The sequence below is a fragment of the Scyliorhinus torazame genome, chromosome X (assembly GCF_047496885.1).
Source record: "Scyliorhinus torazame isolate Kashiwa2021f chromosome X, sScyTor2.1, whole genome shotgun sequence".
In the NCBI taxonomy this organism is placed as follows: Eukaryota; Metazoa; Chordata; class Chondrichthyes; order Carcharhiniformes; family Scyliorhinidae; genus Scyliorhinus; species Scyliorhinus torazame.
Window position 1 is genome coordinate 29,156,639 of NC_092738.1, and position 27,939 is coordinate 29,184,577.

The 27,939-nt window shown below is 47.3% G+C and overlaps 1 protein-coding gene across 3 annotated transcripts in view; it reads left to right on the forward strand.

Moving 5' to 3' along the window:
* Window positions 1–27,939, forward strand: part of troap (trophinin associated protein) — a 58,780-nt gene that overhangs the window by 13,530 nt on the left and 17,311 nt on the right. For all 3 annotated transcript variants that reach the window (XM_072493912.1, XM_072493910.1, XM_072493911.1), the window contains 3 exons: window positions 17,787–17,877; window positions 25,724–25,851; window positions 27,110–27,197. In XM_072493912.1, coding sequence (XP_072350013.1) covers window positions 17,787–17,877; window positions 25,724–25,851; window positions 27,110–27,197 — 307 coding nt within the window. The remainder of the gene's footprint in view (window positions 1–17,786; window positions 17,878–25,723; window positions 25,852–27,109; window positions 27,198–27,939) is intronic.

Here is a 27,939-nt window from a genome sequence, read left to right on the forward strand (position 1 = left end):
GGCAATTCTGGACAGGCTGAAAATAGATAAGTCCCCGGGACCTGATGGGATTTATCCTAGGATTCTATGGGAGGCCAGGGAAGAGATTGCTGGACCTTTGGCTTTGATTTTTATGTCATCATTGGCTACAGGAATAGTGCCAGAGGACTGGAGGACAGCAAATGTGGTCCCTTTGTTCAAAAAGGGGAGCAGAGACAACCCCGGCAACTATAGACCGGTGAGCCTCACGTCTGTAGTGGGTAAAGTCTTGGAGGGGATTATAAGAGACAAGATTTATAATCATCTAGATAGGAATAATATGATCAGGGATAGTCAGCATGGCTTTGTGAAGGGTAGGTCATGCCTCACAAACCTTACTGAGTTCTTTGAGAAGGTGACTGAACAGGTAGACGAGGGTAGAGCAGTTGATGTGGTGTATATGGATTTCAGCAAAGCGTTTGATAAGGTTCCCCACGGTAGGCTATTGCAAAAATACGGAGGCTGGGGATTGAGGGTGATTTAGAGATGTGGATCAGAAATTGGCTAGCTGAAAGAAGACAGAGGGTGGTGGTTGATGGGAAATGTTCAGAATGGAGTACAGTCACAAGTGGAGTACCACAAGGATCTGTTCTGGGGCCGTTGCTGTTTGTCATTTTTATCAATGACCTAGAGGAAGGCGCAGAAGGGTGGGTGAGTAAATTTGCAGACGATACTAAAGTCGGTGGTGTTGTCGATAGTGTGGAAGGATGTAGCAGGTTACAGAGGGATATAGATAAGCTGCAGAGCTGGGCTGAGAGGTGGCAAATGGAGTTTAATGTAGAGAAGTGTGAGGTGATTCACTTTGGAAGGAATAACAGGAATGCGGAATATTTGGCTAATGGTAAAGTTCTTGGTTCTTGAAAGTGTGGATGAGCAGAGGGATCTAGGTGTCCATGTACATAGATCCCTGAAAGTTGCCACCCAGGTTGATAGGGTTGTGAAGAAGGCCTATGGAGTGTTGGCCTTTATTGGTAGAGGGATTGAGTTCAGGAGTCGGGAGGTCATGTTGCAGCTGTACAGAACTCTGGTACGGCCGCATTTGGAGTATTGCGTACAGTTCTGGTCACCGCATTATAGGAAGGACGTGGAGGCTTTGGAGCGGGTGCAGAGGAGATTTACCAGGATGTTGCCTGGTATGGAGGGAAAATCTTATGAGGAAAGGCTGATGGACTTGAGGTTGTTTTCGTTGGAGAGAAGAAGGTTAAGAGGAGACTTAATAGAGGCATACAAAATGATCAGGGGGTTGGATAGGGTGGACAGTGAGAGCCTTCTCCCGCGGATGGATATGGCTGGCACGAGGGGACATAACTTTAAACTGAGGGGTAATAGATATAGGACAGAGGTCAGAGGTAGGTTCTTTACGCAAAGAGTAGTGAGGCCGTGGAATGCCCTACCTGCTACAGTAGTGAACTCGCCAACATTGAGGGCATTTAAAAGTTTATTGGATAAACATATGGATGATAATGGCATAGTGTAGGTTAGATGGCTTTTGTTTCGGTGCAACATCGTGGGCCGAAGGGCCTGTACTGCGCTGTATTGTTCTATGTTCTAATTAACAAGTGAAGCAGATTAATGGTAAAAGGGTGAAACTGTTAAAGGGGGCTAAAAAAATGTCAGGCTCACGGCAGGCATAACTCCCAATAAGAAGGTGGTAGAATAGGCCTGATCCAAGGTGCTGGACTGTGCCATTTAGAACATTGAATTGACTAGCACTATCTTTCCTCCCACTGCAGAAACACCCTGCCACATAGCTGACGAGGTGACTCAGGATGACTGCGCTGAAAGGCATTACCCAAGAAGCTGGTTTATTCAGATTTACCTTGTTTGAACTGCACTTTATCTGTGTCTCCAACTGGCAATTACATTCCTTGGAGAAAAACCTTTTTCCTTGGAATGGTTTACCGGGGATTGAAATAGAGATGACCCTTTGTGACATGCTCCTTAATCTGATGCCTGAGCCTGACCGGTCATATTACTTCAATGCCTTTTTAATGATTGATCATGCAACTTGGCTCATTGAAATCTTAAAGTAACGTATGGCACAGGCACTGCTGTGGGCTAGTGTTCTTCCCCAGTTGGCTCCCAATAACTCTGACACAAAACAACTTGGATAGACAACATGCAGCTTTACTGGTGTTCCGTGCTAGAAAGCTGCATTTTTAACTATCTAAATTCCAGCAGTACCGGGCAGGACAAGTGGGAGTCCATAAGCCTTGGCTTTTTCTGCTTTGCGTTCAATTTAATCAACAGGGTTGTGTGCCAAATGGCGAAGAATTACATGGAATGTACAGCACAGAAACAGGCCATTTTGGCCCAACAAGCCTCTTTCTTCCCCTTTTTCATTTTCACCCCATCAACATATCCCTCTATTACTTTCTCCCTCGTGTGTTTATTTGGCTCTTCCGCTTAAATGCGCCATTCACCCCGACCATTCTGGGGTCGTGAGTTCCACGTTGGCATCACTCTCTGGATAAAAGTTTCTCCTGAATTCTCTATTGGGTTCATTAGTGACTCATCTATTGTAGGTCTCCCGACAAGTGGAAACATCTTTATCACGTCACCCCCTCCGCCTTTTCTCTTTTCAAGAGAAAAGAGCCCCAGCCTGTTCGATCTTTCCTGGTTAGCTATAACCACTCAGTTCGAGTATCGTTTTTGTGAATTCTATTTGTACCTTCTTCGTCTAATACGAAGCGAGTGATACGTATACAACAAATAAAAACGACTTGGCAGATGTCTATTTTGCAGACTCTTGAGCTAGATGCTGGGTGGGTTTCCAGGCATGACAGATTCCTGATTGACCTTCAAAATCAACTTGCCACAGGAGCATTTAGTCACTGGATAAATGTAACACTTTTACACCAGAGGTTCAGTGTTTTATTTAATTTAAATTGGTGATGCACTGATGCCTAGATAGAGTAAACATGGAGAGGATGTTTCCACGAGGAGGAGAAACTAGAACTGAAGGGCACAGCCTCAGACTAAAGGGATGATCCTTTAAAACAGATGAGGAATTTCTTCAGCCAGAGGGCGGTGAATCTGTGGAACTCTTTGCTGCAGAAGGCTGTGGAGGCCAAATAACAAAGTCTTTAAGACAGAGATAGATAGGTTCTTGATTTAATAAAGGGATCGGGGTTATGGGGAGAAGGCAGGAGAATGGGGATGAGAAAAATATCAGCCATGATTGAATGACAGATCTGACTCAATGGGCCGAATGGCCTAATTCTGCTTCTATGTCGTATGGTATCTCAACACTTCAAAAGTAGAAAATATATTCAGATTATCAATGTGCCCCAGATCTTTTTGCAGCCGATGAACTACTTCTGAAGTGTACAAAGAACAAAGAAAATTACAGCACAGGAACAGGCCCTTCGGCCCTCCCAGCCTGTGCCGATCCAGATCCTTTATCTAAACCTGTTGCCTATTTTCCAAGGATCTACTTCCCTCTGTTCCCACCCGTTCATATATCTGTCTAGATGCATCTTAAATGATGCTATCGTGCCCGCCTCTACCACCTCCGCTGGCAAAGCGTTCCAGGCACCCACCACCCTCTGCTTAAAAAAAACTTTCCATGCACATCTCCCTTAAACTTTCCCCCTCTCACCTTGAAATCGTGACCCCTTGTAATTGACACCCCCACTCTTGGAAAAAGCTTGTTGCTATCCACCCTGTCCATACCTCTCATAAATTTGTGGACCTCAATCAGGTCCCCCCTCAACCTCCGTCTTTCCAACGAAAGCAATCCTAATTTACTCAACCTTTCTTCATAGTTAGCACCCTCCATACCAGGCAACATCCTGGTGAACCTCCTCTGCACCCTCTCTAAAGCATCCACATCCTTCTGGTGATGTGGCGACCAGAACTGCATGCAGTATTCCAAATGTGGCCTAACCAAAGTCCTTTAATAACTGTAGTTATTATTCGTTAGGCAAACGTCTCCTGAATTCATCTGCTCTTACTGATAATAGTGCAAATGTCTGTAAAGTTGGACTTGTGAAATGTTTGTAATATGTTCACTCGAGTAGTGGAATATCATCTAGCATTTATGTCCTCCTAAACTTGAGTTGGCTGCAGAAATAATTTTGAATCATAGGTTGATGGTTACATGTCCAGTTAGAACAGTTTCTCAGTGGTTCCCTGTTTTGGATGATCTATTCATTTATATGTGGAGACTGAATTGTTGAAATAAAATGATTGAATGGTTACAACACAACAAAGTAACAAAGAGGTTGGCAGAGGGTCCCTGCGAGAGGTTGGCAGAGGTCCCTGCATCATCTCCAATCTTGGGACATCAATGCAGGAGTTTCTCAAGAATGTGTCTGAGGCACAACCACATTCAGCTGCGCCATCAATTACCTCCTCTCGAAGGCCAGAAATGGCAATGTTCGCTGATGATTTTGTAATTTTCAGCACCGTTCGTGACGACTCGAGTACTGAAGCAGTCCATGTATGCATTAAGACCCGGACACATTCAGGCTTGGGCTGACAAGTGGCAAGTAACATCCATGCCACACAAGTGCCAGGCAATGACCATCTCCAACAAGAGAGAATCTAACCATCTCCCCATGGCATTCAGTGATATTACCATAGCTGAATCCCCCACCATCTACATCTTGGGGGTCACCGTTGACCACAAACTGAACTGGACTAACCATAAATACTGTGGCTATAAGAGCAGGTCAGAGACTGGGAATTCTGCAGCAAGTAATTCGCCTCCTGACTCTGCAAAGCCTATCATAAGAACTAGGAGCAGGAGTAGGCCATCTGGCCCCTCGAGCCTGCTCCACCATTCAATGAGATCATGGCTGATCTTTTGTGGACTCAGCTCCAATCTCCGGCCTGAACACCATAACCCTTAATCCCTTTATTCTTCAAAAAACTATCTATCTTTATCTTAAAAACATTTAATGAAGGAGCCTCTACTGCTTCACTGGGCAGGAATTCCATAGATTCACAACCCTTTGGGTGAAGAAGTTCCTCCTAAGCTCAGTCCTAAATCTACTTCCCCTTAGTTTGAGGCTATGCCCCCTAGTCCTGCTTTCACCCGCCAGTGGAAACAACCTACCCGCATCTATCCTATCTATTCCCTTCATAATCTTTTCTATAAGATCCCCCCTCATCCTTCTAAATTCCAACAAGTACAGTCCCAGTCTACTCAACCTCTCCTCGTAATCCAACCCCTTCAGATCTGGGATTAATCTAGTGAATCTCCTCTGCACACCCTCCAGTGCCAGTACATCCTTTCTCAAGTAAGGAGACCAAAACTGAACACTACTCCAGGTGTGGCCTCACTAACACCTTGTACAATTGCAGCATAACCTCCCTAGTCTTAAACTCCATTCCTCCAGCAATGAAGGACAAAACTCCATTTGCCGCCTTATTCACCTGTAAACCAACGTTTTGCGACTCATGCACTAGCACACCCAGGTCTCTCTGCACAGCAGCATGTTTTAATATTTTATCATTTAAATAATCCCTTTTGCTGTTATTCCTACCAAAATGGATAACCTCACATTTGTCAACATTGTATTCCATCTGCCAGACCCTAGCCCATTCACTTAACCTATCCAAATCCCTCTGCAGACTTCCGGTATCCTCTGCATTTTTTGCTTTACCACTCACCTTTAGTGTCGTCTGCGAACTTGGACACCTTGCCCTTGGTCCCCAACTCCAAATCATCTATGTAAATTGTGAACAGTTGTGGGCCCAACACTGATCCCTGAGGGACACCACTAGCTACTGATTGCCAACCAGAGAAACACCCATTAATCCCCACTCTTTGCTTTCTATTAATTAACCAATCCTCTATCCATGCTACTACTTTCCCCTTAATGCCATGCATCTTGACCTTATGCACCAACTTTTGTGTGGCACCTTGTCAAAAGCTTTCTGGAAATCCAGATATACCACATCCATTGGCTCCCCATTATCTACCGCACTGGTAATGTCCTCAAAAAATTCCACTAAATTAGTTAGGCGCGACCTGCCCTTTATGAACCCATGCTGCGTCTGCCCAATGGGACAATTTCCATCCAGATGCCTCGTTATTTCTTCCTTGATGATAGATTCCAGCATCTTCCCTACCACCGAAGTTAAGCTGGCCTATAATTACCCGCTTTCTGCCTATCTCCTTTAAACAGTGGTGTCACGTTTGCTAATTTCCAATCCACTGGGACCACCCCAGAGTCTAGTCAATTTTGGTAAATTATCACTAGTGCATTTGCAATTTCCCTAGCCATCTCTTTTAGGACTCCGGGATGCATTCCATCAGAGCCAGGAGACTTGTCTACCTTTAGCCCCATTAGCTTGCCCATCACTACCTCCTTAGTGATAACCATTATCTCAAGGTCCTCACCTCTCGTAGCTTCATTTCCATCAGTCACTGGCATGTTATTTGTGTCTTCCACTGTGAAGACCGACCCAAAAAACCTGTTCAGTTCCTCAGCCATTTCCTCATCTCCCATTATTAAATCTCCCTTCTCATCCTCTAAAGGACCAATATTTACCTTAGCCACTCTTTTTTGTTTTATATATTTGTAGAAACTTTTACTATCTGTTTTTATATTCTGAGCAAGTTTACTCTCATAATCTATCTTCTTTAAAGCTTTTTTAGTAGATTTCTGTTGCCCCCTAAATATTTCCCAGTCCTCTAGTCTCCCACTAATCTTTGCCACTTTGTATGTTTTTTCCTTCAATTTGATACTCTCCCTTATTTCCTTGGATATCCACGGTCGATTTTCCCTCTTTCTACCGTCCTTCCTTTTTGCTGGTATAAACCTTTGCTGAGCACTGTGAAAAATCGCTTGGAAGGTTCTCCACTGTTTCACCATAAAGTCTTTGCTCCCAATCTACCTTAGCTAGCTCTTCTCTCATCCCATTGTAATCTCCTTTGTTTAAGCACAAAACACTAGTGCTTGATTTTACCTTCTCACCCTCCATCTGTATTTTAAATTCCACCATATTGTGATCGCTCCTTCCGAGAGGATCCCTAACTATGAGATCATTAATCAATCCTGTCTCATTACACAGGACCAGATCTAGGACCACTTGTTCCCTCGTAGGTTCCATTACATATTGTTCTAGGAAACTATCGTGGATACATTCTATAAACTCCTCCTCAAGGCTGCCTTGACTGACCTGGTTAAACCAATCAACATGTAGATTAAAATCTCCCATGATAACTGCTGTACCACTTCTACATGCATCAGTTATTTCTTTGTTTATTGCCTGCCCCACCATAATGTTACTATTTGGTGGCCTATAGACTACTCCTATCGGTGACTTTTTCGCCTTACTATTCCTGATTTCCACCCAAATGTATTCAACCTTATCCTCCATAGCACCGATGTCATCCCTTACTGTTGCCCGGATGTCATCCTTAACAGAGCTACACCTCCTCCCTTACCATCCACTCTGTCCTTCGGAATAGTTTGATACCCTTGGATATTCAACTCCCAGTCGTGACCATCCTTTAACCATGTTTCAGTAGTGGCCACTAAATCATAGTCATTCACGATGATTTGCGCTATCAACTCATTTACGAGCAGTCCGGTAAAGTACACTTATGTTGGCTTTTATACCTCTGTTTTGAATCTTAACACCTTGATCAGTAACCTCTCCAAAGTTATTTTTCCTCTTAACGTTTCTCCTAATTTTCCTTGTCGTTGAACCCATCTTGTAACAACCTGCCGCGTCGCTTTCCATTTATGTTTTTACTTCCTGTTTTATTCCTTTTAGTATTACTGGGCCTATTGAATGAGCTCCCCTCAGTCACTGTACCTTGTATGTCGCCCTTTTTGATTTTTGACTTTTCTGCCTTACACTGCCTAAGGCTTCTCTGCCTTACACTTTCCCCCTTACTGCCTTTTGTTTCTGTCCCTGTCTTACTACCTTCCGACTTCCTGCATCGGTTCCCATCCCCCTGCCACATTAGTTTAAACACTCCCCAACCGCTCGAGCAAATAGCCCCCAGTCCTGTCCAGGTGTAACCCATCCAGTTTGTACAGGTCCCACCTCCCCCAGAACCGGTCCCAATGCCCCAGGAATCTGAAACCCTCCCCCTGACACCATCCCTTCAGCCACGTATCCATCCTATATATCCTGTCATTTCTACTCTGACTAGCACGTGGCACCGGTAGTAATCCTGAGATCACTACCTTCGAGGTCTGATTTCTTAACTTCCTTCCTAGCTCCCTGTATTCTGCTTTTAGGACCTCATCCCTTTTTTTACCTATGTCGTTTGTACCGATGTGTACCACGACCACTGGCTGTTCACCCTCTCCCTCCAGAATGTCCTGTACCCGCTCCGAGACATCCTTGACCCTAGCGCCAGGGAGGCAACATACCATCCTGGAGTCGCGTTTGCGGCCACAGAAGTGCCTGTCTATTCCCCTTACAATTGAATCCCCAAAAACTATTGCACTGTCACACTTATCACCCCTCCCCTCTGCAGCAAAACCAACCATGGTGCCACGAATTTGGCTGTTGCTGTTTTCCCCTGAGAGGCCATTCCCCTCAACAGTGTCCAAAGCGATACATCGGTTCTGCAGGGGAATGGCCACAGGAGATTCCTGCACTACCTGCCTCGCTCTCTTGCTCTGTCTGATGGTCACCCATTCCCTTCCTGCCTGCGGAGTCTGAACCTGCGGTGTGACCACCTCTCTATACGTGCTGTCCACGATGCTCTCCGACTCGTGGATGCTCCAAAGTGTCTCCAGCCGCCGCTCCAGTTCTAAAACTCGAGCTTCCGGGAGTTGTAACTGGAGACACTTCCTGCACACATGCTGACCCTGGGGACTGGAACTGTCCCCAGCCTGCCACATGGAGCAAGCGGCGCAGACTATGCCTTGGAGCTGTCCTGCCATGATTTATTCCTTTAAATTAAACTTTAGAAAGATGTTTTTGTGTCGGATTATATCCAATCTCCTGTATACTATTTAATTAGCTTTATCCCTGAGTATTTATCTTGCTTGATCTGACAAATTAAATAGCTATTTAATTGAAATTAAAAATGTTATTTAACTCAACTTAAAAATAGTAATTTAAATCAACCCAAAATAGTTATTTAAGTGAGATTTAAAAATAGTAATTCAAATCAATTTAAAAATAGTAATTTAACTCAAATTAAAACTAGTAACTCCACAAATAATCAAATTTAGCCCAGTCTGCCTTTCAGCCAATCTGGTCCACCATCTACAAGGCACAAGTCAGGAGTGTGATGAAATACGCACCACTTGCCCGGATGGGTGCAGCTCTAGCAACACGAAGCTCAACACCATCCAGGACAAAGCAGCCCACTTGATTTCCACCACATCCACCACCGATGCACCATGGCAGCCGTGTGCACCATCTGCAAGATGCGTTGCAGCAATTCAACAGCACCTTTCAAACCCACAATTTCTATCCAGAAGGAAACGGTGACCAGATACATGGGAACACTGCTACCTGCAAGTTCCCTCCAACTCACACCCTATCCTGACTTGGAAATATATCATTGTTCCTTTGCTGTCACTGGATCAAAATCCTGGAACCACCTTCCTAACAGCATTGTGGGTATACCTACTCCAAACGGACTACAGCATTTCACAAAAGATGCTCACCACCACTCTCTTCAGGGCAATTTGGGATGGGCAATAAACGCTCGTCCTGCACCCCCATCCCAAGAAAAAAAGAGGAACTCCCGTTCTTTTTCCTGCAGCTCTGCAATTTTTTTTCCTCTTCAGATAATCCTGTTTTCTCAAAAGCCACGCAAGAATCTTCCTCCACCACACTCATAGGCAGTGTGTTCCAGATCCTAACCACTCAATCCTCCTCCACCACACTCGGGCAGTGTGTTCCAGATCCTAACCACTCAATCCTCCTCTACCACACTCGGGCAGTGTGTTCCAGATCCTAACCACTCAATCCTCCTCCACCACACTCGGGCAGTGTGTTCCAGATCCTAACCACTCAATCCTCCTCTACCACACTCGGGCAGTGTGTTCCAGATCCTAACCACTCAATCCTCCTCCACCACACTCGGGCAGTGTGTTCCAGATCCTAACCACTCAATCCGCCTCCACCACACTCGGGCAGTGTGTTCCAGATCCTAACCACCCAATCCTCCTCCACCACACTCGGGCAGTGTGTTCCAGATCCTAACCACTCAATCACCCTCCACCACACTCATAGGCAGTGTGTTCCAGATCCTAACCACTCAATCCTCCTCCACCACACTCGGGCACTGTGTTCCAGATCCTAACCACTCAATCCTCCTCCACCACACTCTGGCAGTGTGTTCCAGATCCTAACCACTCAATCCTCCTCCACCACACTCGGGCAGTGTGTTCCAGATCCTAACCACTCAATCCTCCTCCACCACACTCACAGGCAGTGTGTTCCAGATCCTAACCACTCAATCCTCCTCCACCACACTCACAGGCAGTGTGTTCCAGATCCTAACCACTCAATCCTCCTCCACCACACTCGGGCAGTGTGTTCCAGATCCTAACCACTCAATCCTCCTCCACCACACTCGGGCAGTGTGTTCCAGATCCTCACCACTCAATCCGCCTCCACCACACTCGGGCAGTGTGTTCCAGATCCTAACCACCCAATCCTCCTCCACCACACTCGGGCAGTGTGTTCCAGATCCTAACCACTCAATCACCCTTCACCACACTCAAAGGCAGTGTGTTCCAGATCCTAACCACTCAATCCTCCTCCACCACACTCGGGCACTGTGTTCCAGATCCTAACCACTCAATCCTCCTCCACCACACTCGGGCAGTGTGTTCCAGATCCTAACCACTCAATCCTCCTCTACCACACTCACAGGCAGTGTGTTCCAGATCCTAACCACTCAATCCTCCTCCACCACACTCCCAGGCAGTGTGTTCCAGATCCTAACCACTCAATCTTCCTCCTCCACACTCGGGCAGTGTGTTCCAGATCCTGACCACTCAATCCTCCTCCATCACACTCGGGCAGTGTGTTCCAGATCCTAACCACTCAATCCTCCTCCATCGCACTCGGGCAGTGTGTTCCAGATCCTAACCACTCAATCCTCCTCCACCACACTCGGGCAGTGTGTTCCAGATCCTAACCACTCAATCCACCTCCACCACACTCACAGGCAGTGTGTTCCAGATCCTAACCACTCAATCCTCCTCCACCACACCCGGGCAGTGTGTTCCAGATCCTAACCACTCCAATCACCCTCCACCACACTCGGGCAGTGCGTTCCAGATCCTGACTACTCAATCCTCCTCCATCACACTCGGGCAGTGTGTTCCAGATCCTAACCACTCAATCCTCCTCCACCACACTCGGGCCGTGTGTTCCAGATCCTCACCACTCAAACCTCCTCCACCACACTCGGGCAGTGTGTTCCAGATCCTAACCACTCAATCCTCCTCCACCACACTCGGGCAGTGTGTTCCAGATCCTAACCACTCAATCCTCCTCCACCACACTCTGGCAGTGTGTTCCAGATCCAAACCACTCAATCACCCTCCACCACACTCGGGCAGTGTGTTCCAGATCCTAACCACACAATCACCCTCCACCACACTCTGGCAGTGTGTTCCAGATCCTAACCACTCAATCCTCCTCCACCACACTCGGGCAGTGTGTTCCAGATCCTAACCACTCAATCCTCCTCCACCACACTCCTAGGCAGTGTGTTCCAGATCCTAACCACTCAATCCTCCTCTACCACACTCACAGGCAGTGTGTTCCAGATCCTAACCACTCAATCCTCCTCCACCACACTCACAGGCAGTGTGTTCCAGATCCTAACCACTCAATCTTCCTCCTCCACACTCGGGCAGTGTGTTCCAGATCCTGACCACTCAATCCTCCTCCATCACACTCGGGCAGTGTGTTCCAGATCCTAACCACTCAATCCTCCTCCATCGCACTCGGGCAGTGTGTTCCAGATCCTAACCACTCAATCCTCCTCCACCACACTCGGGCAGTGTGTTCCAGATCCTAACCACTCAATCCTCCTCCACCACACTCACAGGCAGTGTGTTCCAGATCCTAACCACTCAATCCTCCTCCACCACACCCGGGCAGTGTGTTCCAGATCCTAACCACTCCAATCACCCTCCACCACACTCGGGCAGTGTGTTCCAGATCCTGACCACTCAATCCTCCTCCATCACACTCGGGCAGTGTGTTCCAGATCCTAACCACTCAATCCTCCTCGATCACACTCGGGCAGTGTGTTCCAGATCCTAACCACTCGATCCTCCTCCACCACACTCGGGCAGTGTGTTCCAGATCCTAACCACTCAATCCTCCTCCATCGCACTCGGGCAGTGTGTTCCAGATCCTAACCACTCAATCCTCCTCCACCACACTCGGGCAGTGTGTTCCAGATCCTAACCACTCAATCCTCCTCCACCACACTCACAGGCAGTGTGTTCCAGATCCTAACCACTCAATCCTCCTCCACCACACCCGGGCAGTGTGTTCCAGATCCTAACCACTCCAATCACCCTCCACCACACTCGGGCAGTGTGTTCCAGATCCTGACCACTCAATCCTCCTCCATCACACTCGGGCAGTGTGTTCCAGATCCTAACCACTCAATCTTCCTCCACCACACTTGGGCAGTGTGTTCCAGATCCTGACCACTCAATCCTCCTCGATCACACTCGGGCAGTGTGTTCCAGATCCTAACCACTCGATCCTCCTCCACCACACTCGGGCAGTGTGTTCCAGATCCTAACCACTCAATCCTCCTCCACCACACTCACAGGCAGTGTGTTCCAGATCCTAACCACTCAATCCTCCTCCACCACACCCGGGCAGTGTGTTCCAGATCCTAACCACTCCAATCACCCTCCACCACACTCTGGCAGTGTGTTCCAGATCCTGTCCACTCAATCCTCCTCCACCACACTCGGGCAGTGTGTTCCAGATCCTAACCACTCAATCCTCCTCCACCACACTCGGGCAGTGTGTTCCAGATCCTAACCACTCAATCCTCCTCCACCACACTCGGGCAGTGTGTTCCAGATCCTAACCACTCAAATCCTCCTCCACCACACTCTCAGGCAGTGTGTTCCAGATCCTAACCACTCAATCCTCCTCCACCACACTCTCAGGCAGTGTGTTCCAGATCCTAACCACTTAATCACCCTCCACCACACTCGGGCAGTGTGTTCCAGATCCTAACCACTCAATCCTCCACCACAACACTCGGGCAGTGTGTTCCAGATCCTAACCACCCAATCCTCCACCACCACACTCGGGCAGTGTGTTCCAGATCCTAACCACTCAATCCTCCTCCACCACACTCTGGCAGTGTGTTCCAGATCCTAACCACTCAATCCTCCTCCACCACACTCGGGCAGTGTGTTCCAGATCCTAACCACTCCTCCACCACACTCGGGCAGTGTGTTCGAGATCCTATCCACTCAATCCTCCTCCACCACACTCATAGGCAGTGTGTTCCAGATCCTGACCACTCAATCCTCCTCCACCACACTCGGGCAGTGTGTTCCAGATCCTAACCACTCAATCCTCCTCCACCACACTCGGGCAGTGTGTTCCAGATCCTAACCACTCAATCCTCCTCCACCACACTCACAGGCAGTGTGTTCCAGGTCCTAACCACTCAATCCTCCTCCACCACACTCGGGCAGTGTGTTCCAGATCCTAACCACTCAATCCTCCTCCACCACACTCACAGGCAGTGAGTTCCAGATCCTAACCACTCAATCCTCCTCCACCACACTCGGGCAGTGTGTTCCAGATCCTAACCACTCAATCCTCCTCCACCACACTCATAGGCAGTGTGTTCCAGATCCTAACCACTCAATCCTCCTCCACCACACTCGGGCAGTGTGTTCCAGATCCTAACCACTCAATCCTCCTCCATCACACTCCTAGTCAGTGTGTTCCAGATCCTAACCACTCAATCCTCCTCCACCACACTCGGGCAGTGTGTTCCAGATCCTAACCACTCAATCCTCCTCCACCACACTCGGGCAGTGTGTTCCAGATCCTAACCACTCAATCCTCCTCCACCACACTCATAGGCAGTGTGTTCCAGATCCTGACCACTCAATCCTCCTCCACCACACTCGGGCAGTGTGTTCCAGATCCTAACCACTCAATCCTCCTCCACCACACTCGGGCAGTGTGTTCCAGATCCTAACCACTCAATCCTCCTCCACCACACTCGGGCAGTGTGTTCCAGATCCTAACCACTCAATCCTCCTCCACCACCCTCTCAGGCAGTGTGTTCCAGATCCTAACCACTCAATCCTCCTCTACCACCCTCTCGGGCTTTGTGTTCCAGATCCTGACCACTCAATCCTCCTCCACCACACTCGGGCAGTGTGTTCCAGATCCTAACCACTCAATCCTCCTCCACCACACTCAGGCAGTGTGTTCCAGATCCTAACCACTCAATCCTCCTCCACCACACTCGGGCAGTGTGTTCCAGATCCTAACCACTCAATCCTCCTCTACCACCCTCTCGGGCTTTGTGTTCCAGATCCTGACCACTCAATCACCCTCCACCACACTCAGGCAGTGTGTTCCAGATCCTAACCACTCGCTGAGTTTTTAAAAATATCTTCCTGCCACTGTTGCTTCTTTTGCCAACCACCGTAAATTAGCGTTCTCTGGTTCTTGTTCCTTCCACCAATGGAAATAGTTTCTCCCTTTCTTGAAATAGCGATGCCTATTTTAAGTAATGCAGCATTCAGATCAATTAATTTTGTGTGAGCGTAATTTACTGCAGACTGAGAAATATTGAACTTCAGTAATGGGAAAGTAATGCAGCTTGAACTGCAGATCTTGAGGGGCCATGTCTCAACAGTTTCTCACAATGGGCAATCGATGGATTCCAAGCTGTGTGAACCGCATTTGAAGAATGCTGAGTTTTTAAAAAATCTTGACTCCTGCCTGAAGTTATGCAAATAGACCTAGGGCGGAGTTCTCCCAAGCCACCATCAACGGCGTAAAATGCATTTGCAACAACGTCCGTGGCATGCAGATGTCAGGTCTCATCTGAACAATGCCTGGGGCTGCCTCCAGAGTTCAGGATGAAGGCCACCCGCAACCCTGGAACACCACAGTAGTGGGCCGGGGGGGAGCATCTGCAGGTGAATCTTTCTGATCAAGTGCCCTGGAGAGGGTCCATCTTACAGCCTCAGAATCTCAGAATGTTCCTGGAGATCCATCTTCTTTTTCAGGTGGTCAACCTTCCTTCCTTTCTTCAATGGTGGGTCAGTGATGTTGGGCGCCTTTTCAATACGCCGCCTGGTCACTATGGCGGATTACACGCCATCTTGCCTGTTCCGCCATTGAATACGCCGTGTAATACCTGGGTGCAGAATTAATGTGGTTGAGGCCAGTAGATTTGGTGTGTTTTCTCGCTGGCCACCGCAGCGAGAAACACTCCATGTTCCCGCCACGGCACTTACACTCAAAGTGGGTGAGTTCTGCGCAAAACCTTGACCTTGCAAGACCCTATAGATAGCTTGTGCGAGTGTTGGATTTGGACCCATCAACCTCTCTCGGTTTTCCATTGTGAACCAGAATAATTTTTGTCTGAGATCTTGCATTGTAAGCTCTAATTTCAATGTTGGAGAATCTTGGCTCCGCTCGAGTGTTAACCCTCTAACTCCATGTGAGCAAGGCTTCAAGTGGCTATTGACGAACAGCAGAATGTAAGTATATTTCCTTACTAACAACTGTTTTAATAAGTATGTCTTATTTCCCTTTTCCAGGTGGTTTTAAGACCCTTGGAAGACATTCCAGTATTGTCAAAACTACAAAGGAGTCTGATTTATTTGATAAATGTTATATATCTTGTGTTCGTATTTAATTATATTTAAACTGCAGTAATGCAGGTAACTTTTTTTTTTTAAAATCCAGGTCACCATTGTCCTCACTTCTATGTTGCCAGCCTGTGCCTTCAACAGATCATTTTCCACCACCTCTAACACAATTCTATCACCAAAAAGTTTTCCGACCTCTCTCCACGATCCCCCAATTCACGCTTCCTCCACCCCATTACCAAGCACCTTTTTCTGCGAATGGGGCAGGCCTCTGACACAGGAGTCCTGGAGAAGACAGCAGGTTGATGCAAAGGGTGCAGATGGCTCTGCCAACATGGTCTTCTGAAGGAAGCATCAACCCATCCCACCTCTCTATTTACTCCCTTTTCAGAACCACTGACACACCCATTTCAGATTGTGGAAGCGAAAGTGAGAGTTACAGTCTGAGCTACTGGAATTTGTCACATCAAAAATGTCCTATTCATATCATGTATTTTTCTTTGGAAGGTTTCCTTCATCAGCCAACTCCATGATTACAGACAGTTGGAACTATTTACAAATATTGAGTGACCAGTCGATATGCAGTTATGTTTTGGAAAACCAGATTTCCCCATACCTGAGCCATAATTCAATCTGGGAACCAGCTATGAATCATAGAATAGTGCAGCACCGAAGAACAGAATCTGGCCCATTGAGTCTGCACTGACTCTTTCTAAGAGCACTCCAGTTAGTCCCACACTCTGCTCTTCCCAATATCCCTGTGATGCCAATTCAACAAACAGCTACTGAATGTACAAATTAATAATTGAAATGCACACAGTTTCTCATTCCCTTTCCCTCCCTACTCCCATATCCTACCAGCCAATCACCTTGACCTTTATTTTGAACCATCATTGTTTCTGTTCCCAATAATTCCTAAAATATGCCGGCACAATAATACATTATTTTATAATCTAATCCTCTCCATATCAAGACATTAAATACAAATATACTTGGGTCTGAAAATCTCAGTAACACTCCCTAAATGCCATAGAATCCCTACAGTGCTGAAGAAGGCCATTCGGCCCATCGGATCCTGGAGCTGTGAGGCAGCAGTGCTAACCATGCCACTGTGAATAAGTCAAATTATGTTGTTGATGCAACCTCTGTAAACCTTGATAACATATGGGATACAGGATACAAAAAGAAAATTCTCTGACCCAATATGAGCAATGCCACAAAAGGTCAGCTAATAATCTTTTTAAAAAAAATAAATTTAGTGTACCCAATTCATTTTTCCAATTAAGGGGCAATTTAGCGTGGCCAATCCACCTAACCCGCACATCTTTTTGGGTTGTGGGGGCGAAACCCACGCAAATATAAGGAGAATGTGCAAACTCCACACGGACAGTGACCCAGAGCCGGGATCAAACCTGGGACCTCGGCGCCGTGAGGCAGCAATGCTAACCACTGCGCCACCGTGCTGCCCTGTCAGCTAATAATCTTTAAATATTTCTAAAACTAATAAGACACTTCCTTTTTTGCACAATTGTTTGTGTTTCGATAGGTGTGCTGTACATTAACTGCATGTAGGGAGAGCACGGCGGCGCAGTGATTAGCACTGCTGCCTCACAGCGCCGAGGACCCGGTTTCTATCCCAGGTCACTGTCCGTGTGGCGTTTTTACATTCTCACCGTGTCTGCGTGGGTCTCACCCCCACAACCCAAAGATGTGCAGGATAGGTGGATTGACCACTCTTGAATTGCCCCTTAATCGGAAAAATAAAGAATTGGGTAATCTAAATGTATTATTTTTTTAAACTGCATGTGGAGCATATTAATAGTCTATCTACGGTACCTGATAACAGTGAAGTTTACACTAATTTGAATTGCTGCAACGATATGTTTTTCTGGATTCAGTGGCTTGTTTTGCTGCTGGGTTTGTTCCCCAGTAAATGTACCGAAGAACTATGTAATCACCATCATCTCTCCTTGTTTTCTCCTCTTGCAGATGGGAAGATCGTCATACATGCCCTGCAATCGTCCCACTCTCCCCCTTGCCTGGGGTCGTGCCTCCTGCATTGCTAATCTGGGTACCAAAGGTAACCTGCTGTTAATAATTGCTATGTCCCATGTGTAAAACGTACCGTGGATGTGAAATGACACTCCATTGTATACATGGCCTTTTCCTGAGCCATCTCCTTCGTTTTCTTCTCCCATTTTGTTAATATTTGTTTTTAAATTTAGAGTACCTCCAATTCATTTTTTCCAATTAAGGGGCAATTTACTGTGGCCAATTGACCTATCCTGCACATCTTTGGGTTGTGGGGGCGAAACCCACGCAAACACTGGAAGAATATACAAACTCCACATGGACAGTGACCCAGAGCCGGGATCGAACCTGGGACCTCGGCGCCGTGAGGCAGCAGTGCTAACCATTGTGCCACCGTGCTTCCCGCTTTTGTTAATAGTTTTGACGTGTCTGTCTGCATTGGAGAACATGTGGCGATGTCGGCGTTGGACTGGGGTGAGCACAGTTAAGAGGTCTTACGACACCGGGTTAAAAGTCCAACAGGTTTGTTTCAAATCACTAGCTTTCGGAGCTGTGCTTTGAAATAAACCTGTTTGACTTTAATCTGGTGTTGTAAGACTTCTTACTGTGCATTGGAGAAAGCTGCTGTTGTATAAAAATGAATTTTGTGGACTTCCGGGTGCGGCGATGACCAGCTAAGTCGCACGTTTCGGCAGCTCACTGTGAAACGGACTTTTGGGCTCTTGATAGGAGCCCCAACGGCAATTTTGACGGCTAAAAACACTGTGCGGTAAACCAGAAGGGAATCCACCCTGGATACGGATGGAAAAAGGAGGAGAGAGTGGCCAGATTGCAGTGGATCCTTTAGAACAGCGGCAAGGAAGGCAAGCAAAAACCAAGATGGCGTCGGAAGGTGGCAGTTTAACATGGGGCCCTGAACAACAAGAGTTCTTGAAATGCTGTGTGGAAGAGATCAAAAAGGAAATGAAGAAAGAGCTGTTGGCCCCGATACTACAGGCGATCGAAGGGCTAAAGGAGGAACAAAAGACCCAGGAGCGGGAGCTTCGGGTCGTGAAGGCAAAGGCAGCCGAGAATGAGGACGATATACAGGGCCTGGTGGTGAAGACGGAGACGCAGGAGGCACATCAGAAATGATGTGTGGAAAGGTTGGAGGCACTGGAAAACAACGCAAGGAGGAACAACCTGAGGATTCTTGGTCTTCCTGAAGGTGTGGAGGGAGCGGACGTCGGGGCATATGTGAGCACGATGCTGCACTCGTTAATGGGAGCGGAGGCCCCGGCGGGTCCGTTGGAGGTGGAGGGAGCATACCGAGTGATGGCGCGAGGACCGAGAGCAGGAGAAATTCCCAGAGCCATAGTGGTGAGATTCCTCCGTTTTAAGGATAGAGAAATGGTCCTTAGATGGGCGAAGAAAACTCGGAGCAGTAAATGGGAGAACGCGGTGATCCGCGTTTATCAAGACTGGAGTGCGGAGGTGGCGAGAAGGAGGGCGAGCTTTAATCGGGCCAAGGCGGTGCTTCATAAAAAGAAGATAAAATTTGGAATGCTGCAACCGGCAAGACTGTGGGTCACATATCGAGGGAGGCACCACTACTTTGAGACGGCGGATGAAGCGTGGACTTTTATTGTGGAAGAAAAACTGGAATGAGCGGGTTATTAAAAAGAACGTTCGAACAAAGTGGTGGGGCGAATGTGGGGGGCAAAGAGGGGTTTTATGTACCAATCCTGCGATGTGATAACTTTTCTCTCTCCCACAGGTGGTGATGGGGGGAGGAGGGGAGGTGGAGGAGATGGGGCGTTGGCCATTGGGGGCGGGGCCAAGGGAGAAGCGCGGGCTTGGTTCCCGCGCTATGATAATCATGGCGGGAATAGAGAAGCAGGAAGGGAGGGGGCGTCGCACGGTGCGAGCCGAGGTCACGGGGGGAAGCCGAGGTCAGCCAGAGTTTGCTGACTTCTGGGAGCAACATGGGGGGAGTAATTACGCTAGCGGGGGATCTAGCGGGGGGGGTGGGAGGGGGGAATTACTGGGTTGCTGCTGCTGGGGAGAGGGGGGAGCTGGTATGGGAGAGGATGGGCGGGGGGGCACCGCCTGGGGGAGATACAGCTGCGTGGGAACCGGGTGAGGAGCTGGAAAAAGGTGATGGCTAATCGACAAGGGGGGGGGGGGGGGGGGTAGGAAGCCCCCCAACTCGGCTGATCACGTGGAACGTGAGAGGGCTGAACGGGCCGATAAAGAGGGCACGGGTACTCGCACACCTTAAGAAACTTAAGGCAGATGTGGTTATGTTACAGGAAACGCACCTGAAACTGATAGACCAGGTTAGGCTACGCAAAGGATGGGTGGGGCAGGTGTTCCATTCGGGGCTAGATGCGAAAAGCAGGGGGGTGGCTATATTAGTGGGGAAGCGGGTAATGTTCGAGGCAAAGACTATAGTGGCGGATAACGGGGGCAGATACGTGATGGTGAGTGGCAAACTACAGGGGGAGACGGTGGTTTTGGTAAACGTATATGCCCCGAACTGGGATGATGCCAATTTTATGAGGCGGATGCTAGGACGCATTCCGGACCTAGAGATGGGAAAGCTGATAATGGGGGGAGATTTTAATACGGTGTTGGAACCAGGGCTGGATAGGTCGAAGTCCAGGACTGGAAGGTGGCCGGCAGCAGCCAAGGTACTTAAAGATTTTATGGAGCAGATGGGAGGTGTAGACCCGTGGAGATTTAGCAGACCTAGGAGTAAGGAGTTCTCGTTTTTCTCCTATGTCCATAAAGTCTACTCACGAATAGACTTTTTTGTGCTGGGTAGGGCATTGATCCCGAAGGTGAGGGGAACGGAGTATACGGCTATAGCCATTTCGGATCACGCTCCACACTGGGTGGACTTGGAGATAGGGGAGGAAACAGGAGGGCGCCCACCCTGGAGAATGGACATGGGACTAATGGCAGATGAGGGGGTGTGTCTAAGGGTGAGGGGGTGCATTGAAAAGTACTTGGAACTCAATGATAATGGGGAGGTCCAGGTGGGAGTGGTCTGGGAGGCGTTGAAGGCGGTGGTTAGAGGGGAGCTGATATCAATAAGGGCACATAAAAGGAAGCAGGAGAGTAAGGAACGGGAGCGGTTGCTGCAAGAACTTTTGAGGGTGGACAGACAATATGCGGAAGCACCGGAGGAGGGACTGTACAGGGAAAGGCAAAGGCTACATGTAGAATTTGACTTGCTGACTACAGGCACTGCAGAGGCACAATGGAGGAAGGCACAGGGTGTACAGTACGAATATGGGGAGAAGGCGAGCAGGTTGCTGGCACACCAATTGAGGAAAAGGGGAGCAGCGAGGGAAATAGGGGGAGTGAGGGATGAGGAAGGAGAGATGGAGCGGGGAGCGGAGAGAGTGAATGGAGTGTTCAAGACATTTTATAAAAAATTATATGAAGCTCAACCCCCGGATGGGAGGGAGAGAATGATGGGCTTCTTGGATCGGCTGGAATTTCCCAAGGTGGAAGAGCAAGAAAGAGTGGGACTGGGAGCACAGATCGAGGTAGAAGAAGTGGTGAAAGGAATTAGGAGCATGCAGGCGGGAAAGGCCCCGGGACCGGATGGATTCCCAGTCGAATTCTATAGAAAATATGTGGACTTGCTCGCCCCGGTACTGACGAGGACCTTTAATGAGGCAAAGGAAAGGGGGACAACTGCCCCCGACTATGTCTGAAGCAACGATATCGCTTATCTTAAAGAAGGAAAAGGACCCGCTACAATGCGGGTCCTATAGACCTATTTCCCTCCTAAATGTAGATGCCAAGGTCCTGGCCAAGGTAATGGCAATGAGAATAGAGGAATGTGTCCCGGGGGTGGTCCACGAGGACCAAACTGGGTTTGTGAAGGGGAGACAGCTGAATACGAATATACGGAGGTTGTTAGGGGTAATGATGATGGCCCCACCAGAGGGAGAAACGGAGATAGTAGTGGCGATGGATGCCGAGAAAGCATTTGATAGAGTGGAGTGGGATTATTTGTGGGAGGTGTTGAGGAGATTTGGCTTTGGAGAGGGGTATGTTAGATGGGTGCAGCTGTTGTATAGGGCCCCAGTGGCGAGCGTGGTCACGAATGGACGGGGATATGCATATTTTCGGCTCCATAGAGGGACAAGGCAGGGATGCCCTCTGTCTCCATTATTGTTTGCACTGGCGATTGAGCCCCTGGCGATAGCGTTGAGGGGTTCCAAGAAGTGGAGGGGAGTACTTAGGGGAGGAGAAGAGCACCGGGTATCTTTGTATGCGGACGATTTGCTACTATACGTGGTGGACCCGGTGGAGGGGATGCCAGAAATAATGCGGATACTTGGGGAGTTTGGGGATTTTTCAGGGTATAAATTGAACATGGGGAAAAGTGAGTTGTTTGTGGTGCATCCAGGGGAGCAGAGTAGAGAAATAGAGGACCTACCGTTGAGGAAGGTAACAAGGGACTTTCGTTACCTGGGGATCCAGATAGCTAAGAATTGGGGCACATTGCATAGGTTAAATTTAACGCGGTTGGTGGAACAGATGGAGGAGGATTTCAAGAGATGGGATATGGTATCCCTGTCAATGGCAGGGAGGGTGCAGGCGGTTAAGATGGTGGTCCTCCCGAGATTCCTCTTTGTGTTTCAGTGCCTCCCGGTGGTGATCACGAAGGCTTTTTTTAAAAGGATTGAAAAGAGCATCATGGGTTTTGTGTGGGCCGGGAAGACCCCGAGAGTGAGGAAGGGATTCTTACAGCGTAGCAGGGATAGGGGGGGGCTGGCACTACCGAGCCTAAGTGAGTATTATTGGGCCGCTAATATTTCAATGGTGAGTAAGTGGATGGGAGAGGAGGAGGGAGCGGCGTGGAAGAGATTAGAGAGGGCGTCCTGTAGGGGGACTAGCCTACAGGCTATGGTGACAGCCCCATTGCCGTTCTCACCGAGGAACTACACCACAAGCCCGGTGGTGGTGGCTACACTGAATATTTGGGGACAGTGGAGACGGCATAGGGGAAAGACTGAGCCTTGGGGGGGTCCCCGATAAGAAACAACCATAGGTTTGCCCCGGGGGGAATGGATGGGGGATATGGAATGTGGCAAAGAGCAGGAATAACGCAACTGAAAGATCTGTTTGTGGATGGGAAGTTCGCGAGTCTGGGAGCGCTGACCGAGAAATATGGGTTGCCCCAAGGGAATGCATTCAGGTATATGCAACTGAGGGCTTTTGCGAGGCAACAGGTGAGGGAATTCCCGCAGCTCCCGACACAAGAGGTGCAGGACAGAGTGATCTCAAAGACATGGGTGGGGGGTGGTAAGGTGTCAGATATATATAGGGAAATGAGGGACGAAGGGGAGACTATGGTAGATGAACTAAAAGGGAAATGGGAAGAAGAGCTGGGGGAGGAGATCGAGGAGGGGCTGTGGGCAGATGCCCTAAGCAGGGGAAAATTCGTCGTCCTCGTGTGCCAGGCTAAGCCTGATTCAGTTTAAGGTATTACACAGGGCACATATGACTGGAGCACGGCTCAGTAAATTTTTTGGGGTGGAGGATAGGTGTGCGAGGTGCTCGAGAAGCCCAGCGAATCATACCCATATGTTTTGGTCATGCCCGGCACTACAGAGGTTTTGGATGGGGGTGACAAAGGTGCTTTCAAAAGTAGTAGGAGTCCGGGTCGAACCAAGCTGGGGGTTGGCTATATTTGGGGTTGCACAAGAGCCGGGAGTGCAGGAGGCGAGAGAGGCCGATGTTTTGGCCTTTGCGTCCCTAGTAGCCCGGCGCAGGATATTGCTAATGTGGAAAGAAGCCAAGCCCCCGGGGGTGGAGACCTGGATAAATGACATGGCGGGGTTTATAAAGCTAGAGCGGATTAAGTTCGTCCTAAGGGGGTCGGCTCAAGGGTTCACCAGGCGGTGGCAACCGTTCGTCGAATACCTCGCAGAAAGATAGACGGAATGGGAAAAAGAAGGCAGCAGCAGCAGCCCAGGATCGGGGGGGAGGGGTGGGGGGGGAGGGGTGGGAGGGGGGGGGGGGGTGGGGAGGAGGAACCAGAAGGACTCTCAGGGTTGTTAATATATACTGTATAGTATGTATAGGTCGTTGCTACAGATAATTATATATTGGACTGTTAAATTATATTTTTGGAGAGTGTTACTTGTGATGAGGCAGTTGCCAATTAGGGCTAGTTTTCATTTTTGTTATTTATTATTTATTCATTTTTTTTTTTGTTTATAAAATAGGTCATTGTTATTTGTGTTGTTATAATATTGTGTAAAGGATGCACAATGTACTGTGTTGGTTGACCAAACATTTTCAATAAAATATTTAATTAAAAAAAAATTAAAAATGAATTTTGTATTTTTAGTTAAATTCATATTTTTCCATCTCACCTTACTTATAAAAACGCCTCAGCACTTCTTTCAAATAGTTTTGAATTCAGTTAGGGATTACTCTTAGGAGCAATCCAGAAAAGGGGCATTGGTCAACCAGTGTTCCACAATGGACCATGGTTATAGAGAAGGTGCTGAGGTTATGCTGTGATGTGGCCTGATGCTGGGACTGACGTGTACTAAGCTTGTATAAATGGTGATATTCGTGTCTTTTATGTTATTGTCTCGAGCTGGTAATTGTAAAGATTCCCCATATGCTGTAAAACCAGTGGGGCCAAGCTGATGATTTTGTATGCTTTTTATCTCATTGAAGCTTACAGAATACTAAGAGGCTGCGTCACTGGTTCAATTCCCGTACCAGCCTCCCCGAACAGGCGCCGGAATGTGGCGACTAGGGGCTTTTCAGTTACGTCATTTGAAGCCTACTTGTGCCAATAAGCAATTTTCATTTCACGTGGGGAAGATGTTTCCACTAGTAGGAGAGACGAGAACCCGAGGGCACAGCCTCAGACGGAAGAGGCGATCCTTTTAGAGATGAGGAGGAATTTCTTCAGCCAGAGGGTGGTGAATCTGTGGAACTCATTGCCGCAGAAGGCTGTGGAGGCCAATTTACTGAGTGTCTTTAAGACAGAGATAGATAGGTTCTTGATTAATAAGGGGATCAGGGGTTATGGGGAGAAGCCAGGAGAATGGGGTTGAGAAAAATATCAGCCATGATTGAATGGCGGAGCAGACTCGATGGGCCAAGTGGCCTAATTCTTCTGCTATATCTGGTGTAATGTACTCTGGGACGTGGAATCTTTTGAGAACACGTAATTTATAGACTTGCTCTTCCTTCCTGAAACTAGATTGGTACATGCATTCACAGCATCACTGACAGAAAATCACTTTGTCCTTGCTCCTTCCATTGCTAGTCTTATAATGCTGATGAACTTTCCAGACTGGTAAGAATGTAAATCCTATTTTGAATTAGGAAGGGTGAGCTCATTGTTCTGGCTCCCATCCTGCAGAGTCTCTCAACAGAGGTTTATCACAGGGGGAAAAAAAGGTATCCCAAGGGAATCTTTTTGGGACAGTGGTTAGCACTGTTGCCTCACAGTGCAAGGGACCCGGGTTTAATTCCAGCCTTGGGTGACTGTGCGGAGTCTGTACATTCTCCCCGTGTCTGCGTGGGTTTCCTCTGGGTGCTCCGGTTCCTCCCACAGTCCAAAGATGTACAGGTTAGGTGGATTGGCCATGATAAATTGCCCCTTAGTGTCCAGGTATGTGCAGGTTAGGTTACAGGGGTTGGGCAAGGTGAGCAGGGGAATGGTCCTGGGTACTGTGCTCTTTTGGAGGGTCGATGAGCCAAATAACCTCCTTTTGTACTGTTGGGATTCTATGATTATGACGGTACAAATTATTAAGTGTTTAAAAAGTACTACAAAAGTACATTAATTTTCTCTGTTTTCTGAAAATTGCTATTTTAGCTTTGAAAGATTTTGATACTTGGCCATTTGCTTTCCCTTTCAGGTACTGAAATAAGTTCTCCAAGCACCATTCTTCAGCCTCTCCGACTATATAACCAATTTAGCAGCAGACATCGTTTCTCAATCCAGAAATCAGCCAGATGTAAACCTGATGGCCTGGATGTCAACTTGGTCTGTATTTGGCTCTTGATGATAGTGATTGTGTATCAAGCATCTTCGTATTCCTTGCAAATTAGCAGGCCTATAGTTTGTGCAAGCATTTCGTTTCCACTGCGGGCATACAAAAAAAAACCACCCAGGCTCACTCGAGCAATGTGCTGAGACGTTGAGATGTGAATTATAAATGGCTTTTCTTTACTTCCTTCCCTTCACCCCCAACACACCGGAATATCTAATCTAGTTTGTGGCCAGTTACAGTGTAAAGTTCTTTATTAAATGAGGCTATTCATATCAGACACAATCTCCATCAAACTATTTGAGAGATTCCTGATGGAAGTGATGGTATATTTTCTCTCTTAAGATGGAGACAGAGGTGTTCTTTCACTCCTAGTAGCTAATCATCAAGCGACACTTCGGAATAAGGTTGGCCATAAAGTGACGCAGGAACACAAAAGGAGGGAGAAATTATAGTCACTTTTTTCAGCCCCACTGTTTCCGGTTGATCACCCTATGGGAGATACAAACTTAATCTGACTTATTTCTGTTGCATTCTATGAAGTGAAAAATGCAATATTGGAGCAATTGTTCTACTACTTTGCCTATTAGATAATCAGTTGTCTCTCAATTAAATTGACCTTTTACATTTTTTAGCAAACTTTGGTTTTTGAGATCTTCTTTGAACTAATAGTTCCTATTTATACATCTTGATGTTCTGTGTCCTCACGAACCAATCACTTATGATTTATGGGTCTTTTCACTCTGAGAAATGAGACCGTCAGATCCCATCGCTTTAAGATAACAGGTGTGCAATTCTGCGATTGGGTTTGAAATCCTCGACCTACACAGACTCAATCTCTGCTTTCAATTCCTGCTCTTGGTGATCCTCCGGCAGGTGCAAAAGTAGGGGAAATAGTGTATGGCATGTGTGAACAATTAATTTGCAAAGTATACTAACAATAGTCTCGATGGACAAGGAAAATGAGATCGACTTCTGAAAATTCCCAATTTTTTTTTAGATGTTGAAGAACTAAACTGGAAATTGTGGAAGTGTTTTGTTTAAGGAAGAAGTTGGAGAAGGAAGGGAGAGCATAATGTCTGGAAAAGGGTTGTTTTTCCCCCACTACAGCTAGTCTACAAATCCATCTCTGATTCCAATCAGCTTGGTTTCAGTAAAATTAGATCGATTAATGGCAGCTGTGCAAGTGAGGACCCCCCCACCCCCGAAATATGAATAATCTAGAACTTCAAACATTTTCATTTTTCTCTTCAGATGGATAGAGCTCGTGAATCCTATCGCTCTGTTGCTCCCTCATTTGTTTCTGATGGAGGTCCTGACGCGTTCAAACCAGACGGCCAAGGTAGATTGAAAAAAAACTTGCATTTATATTGTGCCTTTCAAGACCTTTGGCCGCCCAAACTGCTTCATAACCGATTAAATACTTTTGAAGTGTGTATGTTGGGAAATACAGCAGCCGTTTTGTGCCCAGCCAGTTTCGACAAGCAGCAATGTGATAATGTCACAGCAGGTTGGGTGAATTTTAGGAGCCAAATGAGTGACCTCGTGGTGACTCCCCATTCACCTTTTTCCCTTTTGCAGAACGGCCAGGAATTGCTCACCAGACTGAAGATTGAACCTGCAACTTCCATTCTGTTTAACGCGCACCAGTAATTCAACCCTAATACTGGGATAAATATCATCATTCAAAGTAACTACATTTCGCACACAAGACTTGGTGAAAGTTAGGATATGCAAAGCAGGGTTTTAAATGGGCTTCAGGTGACTGCTCAAAGTTTTCACTGGAGATCATTGATTTCAGTGTCAGAAGTATTACGATTCCAGGCCAGATCCCAACAGTGGCTAGGATACTGGACTGGAACCCCAATATTTGAATTTATTTTGTAAGACTGTGGAAAAAATACTTTGCTCCAAGAGTGATTGCACAAAGAAATAGGTATTTGATATTTTAAAATAAATCTTCATTATTAACACACTGTCACACCCGGAAATAGCTTGTAAGTATCCCTAAAACATTACTACTCATTCCCAATTAAATAACAAGAAAGAAAAAAACATGCAGCTCTCAATCCATTCTACATCCC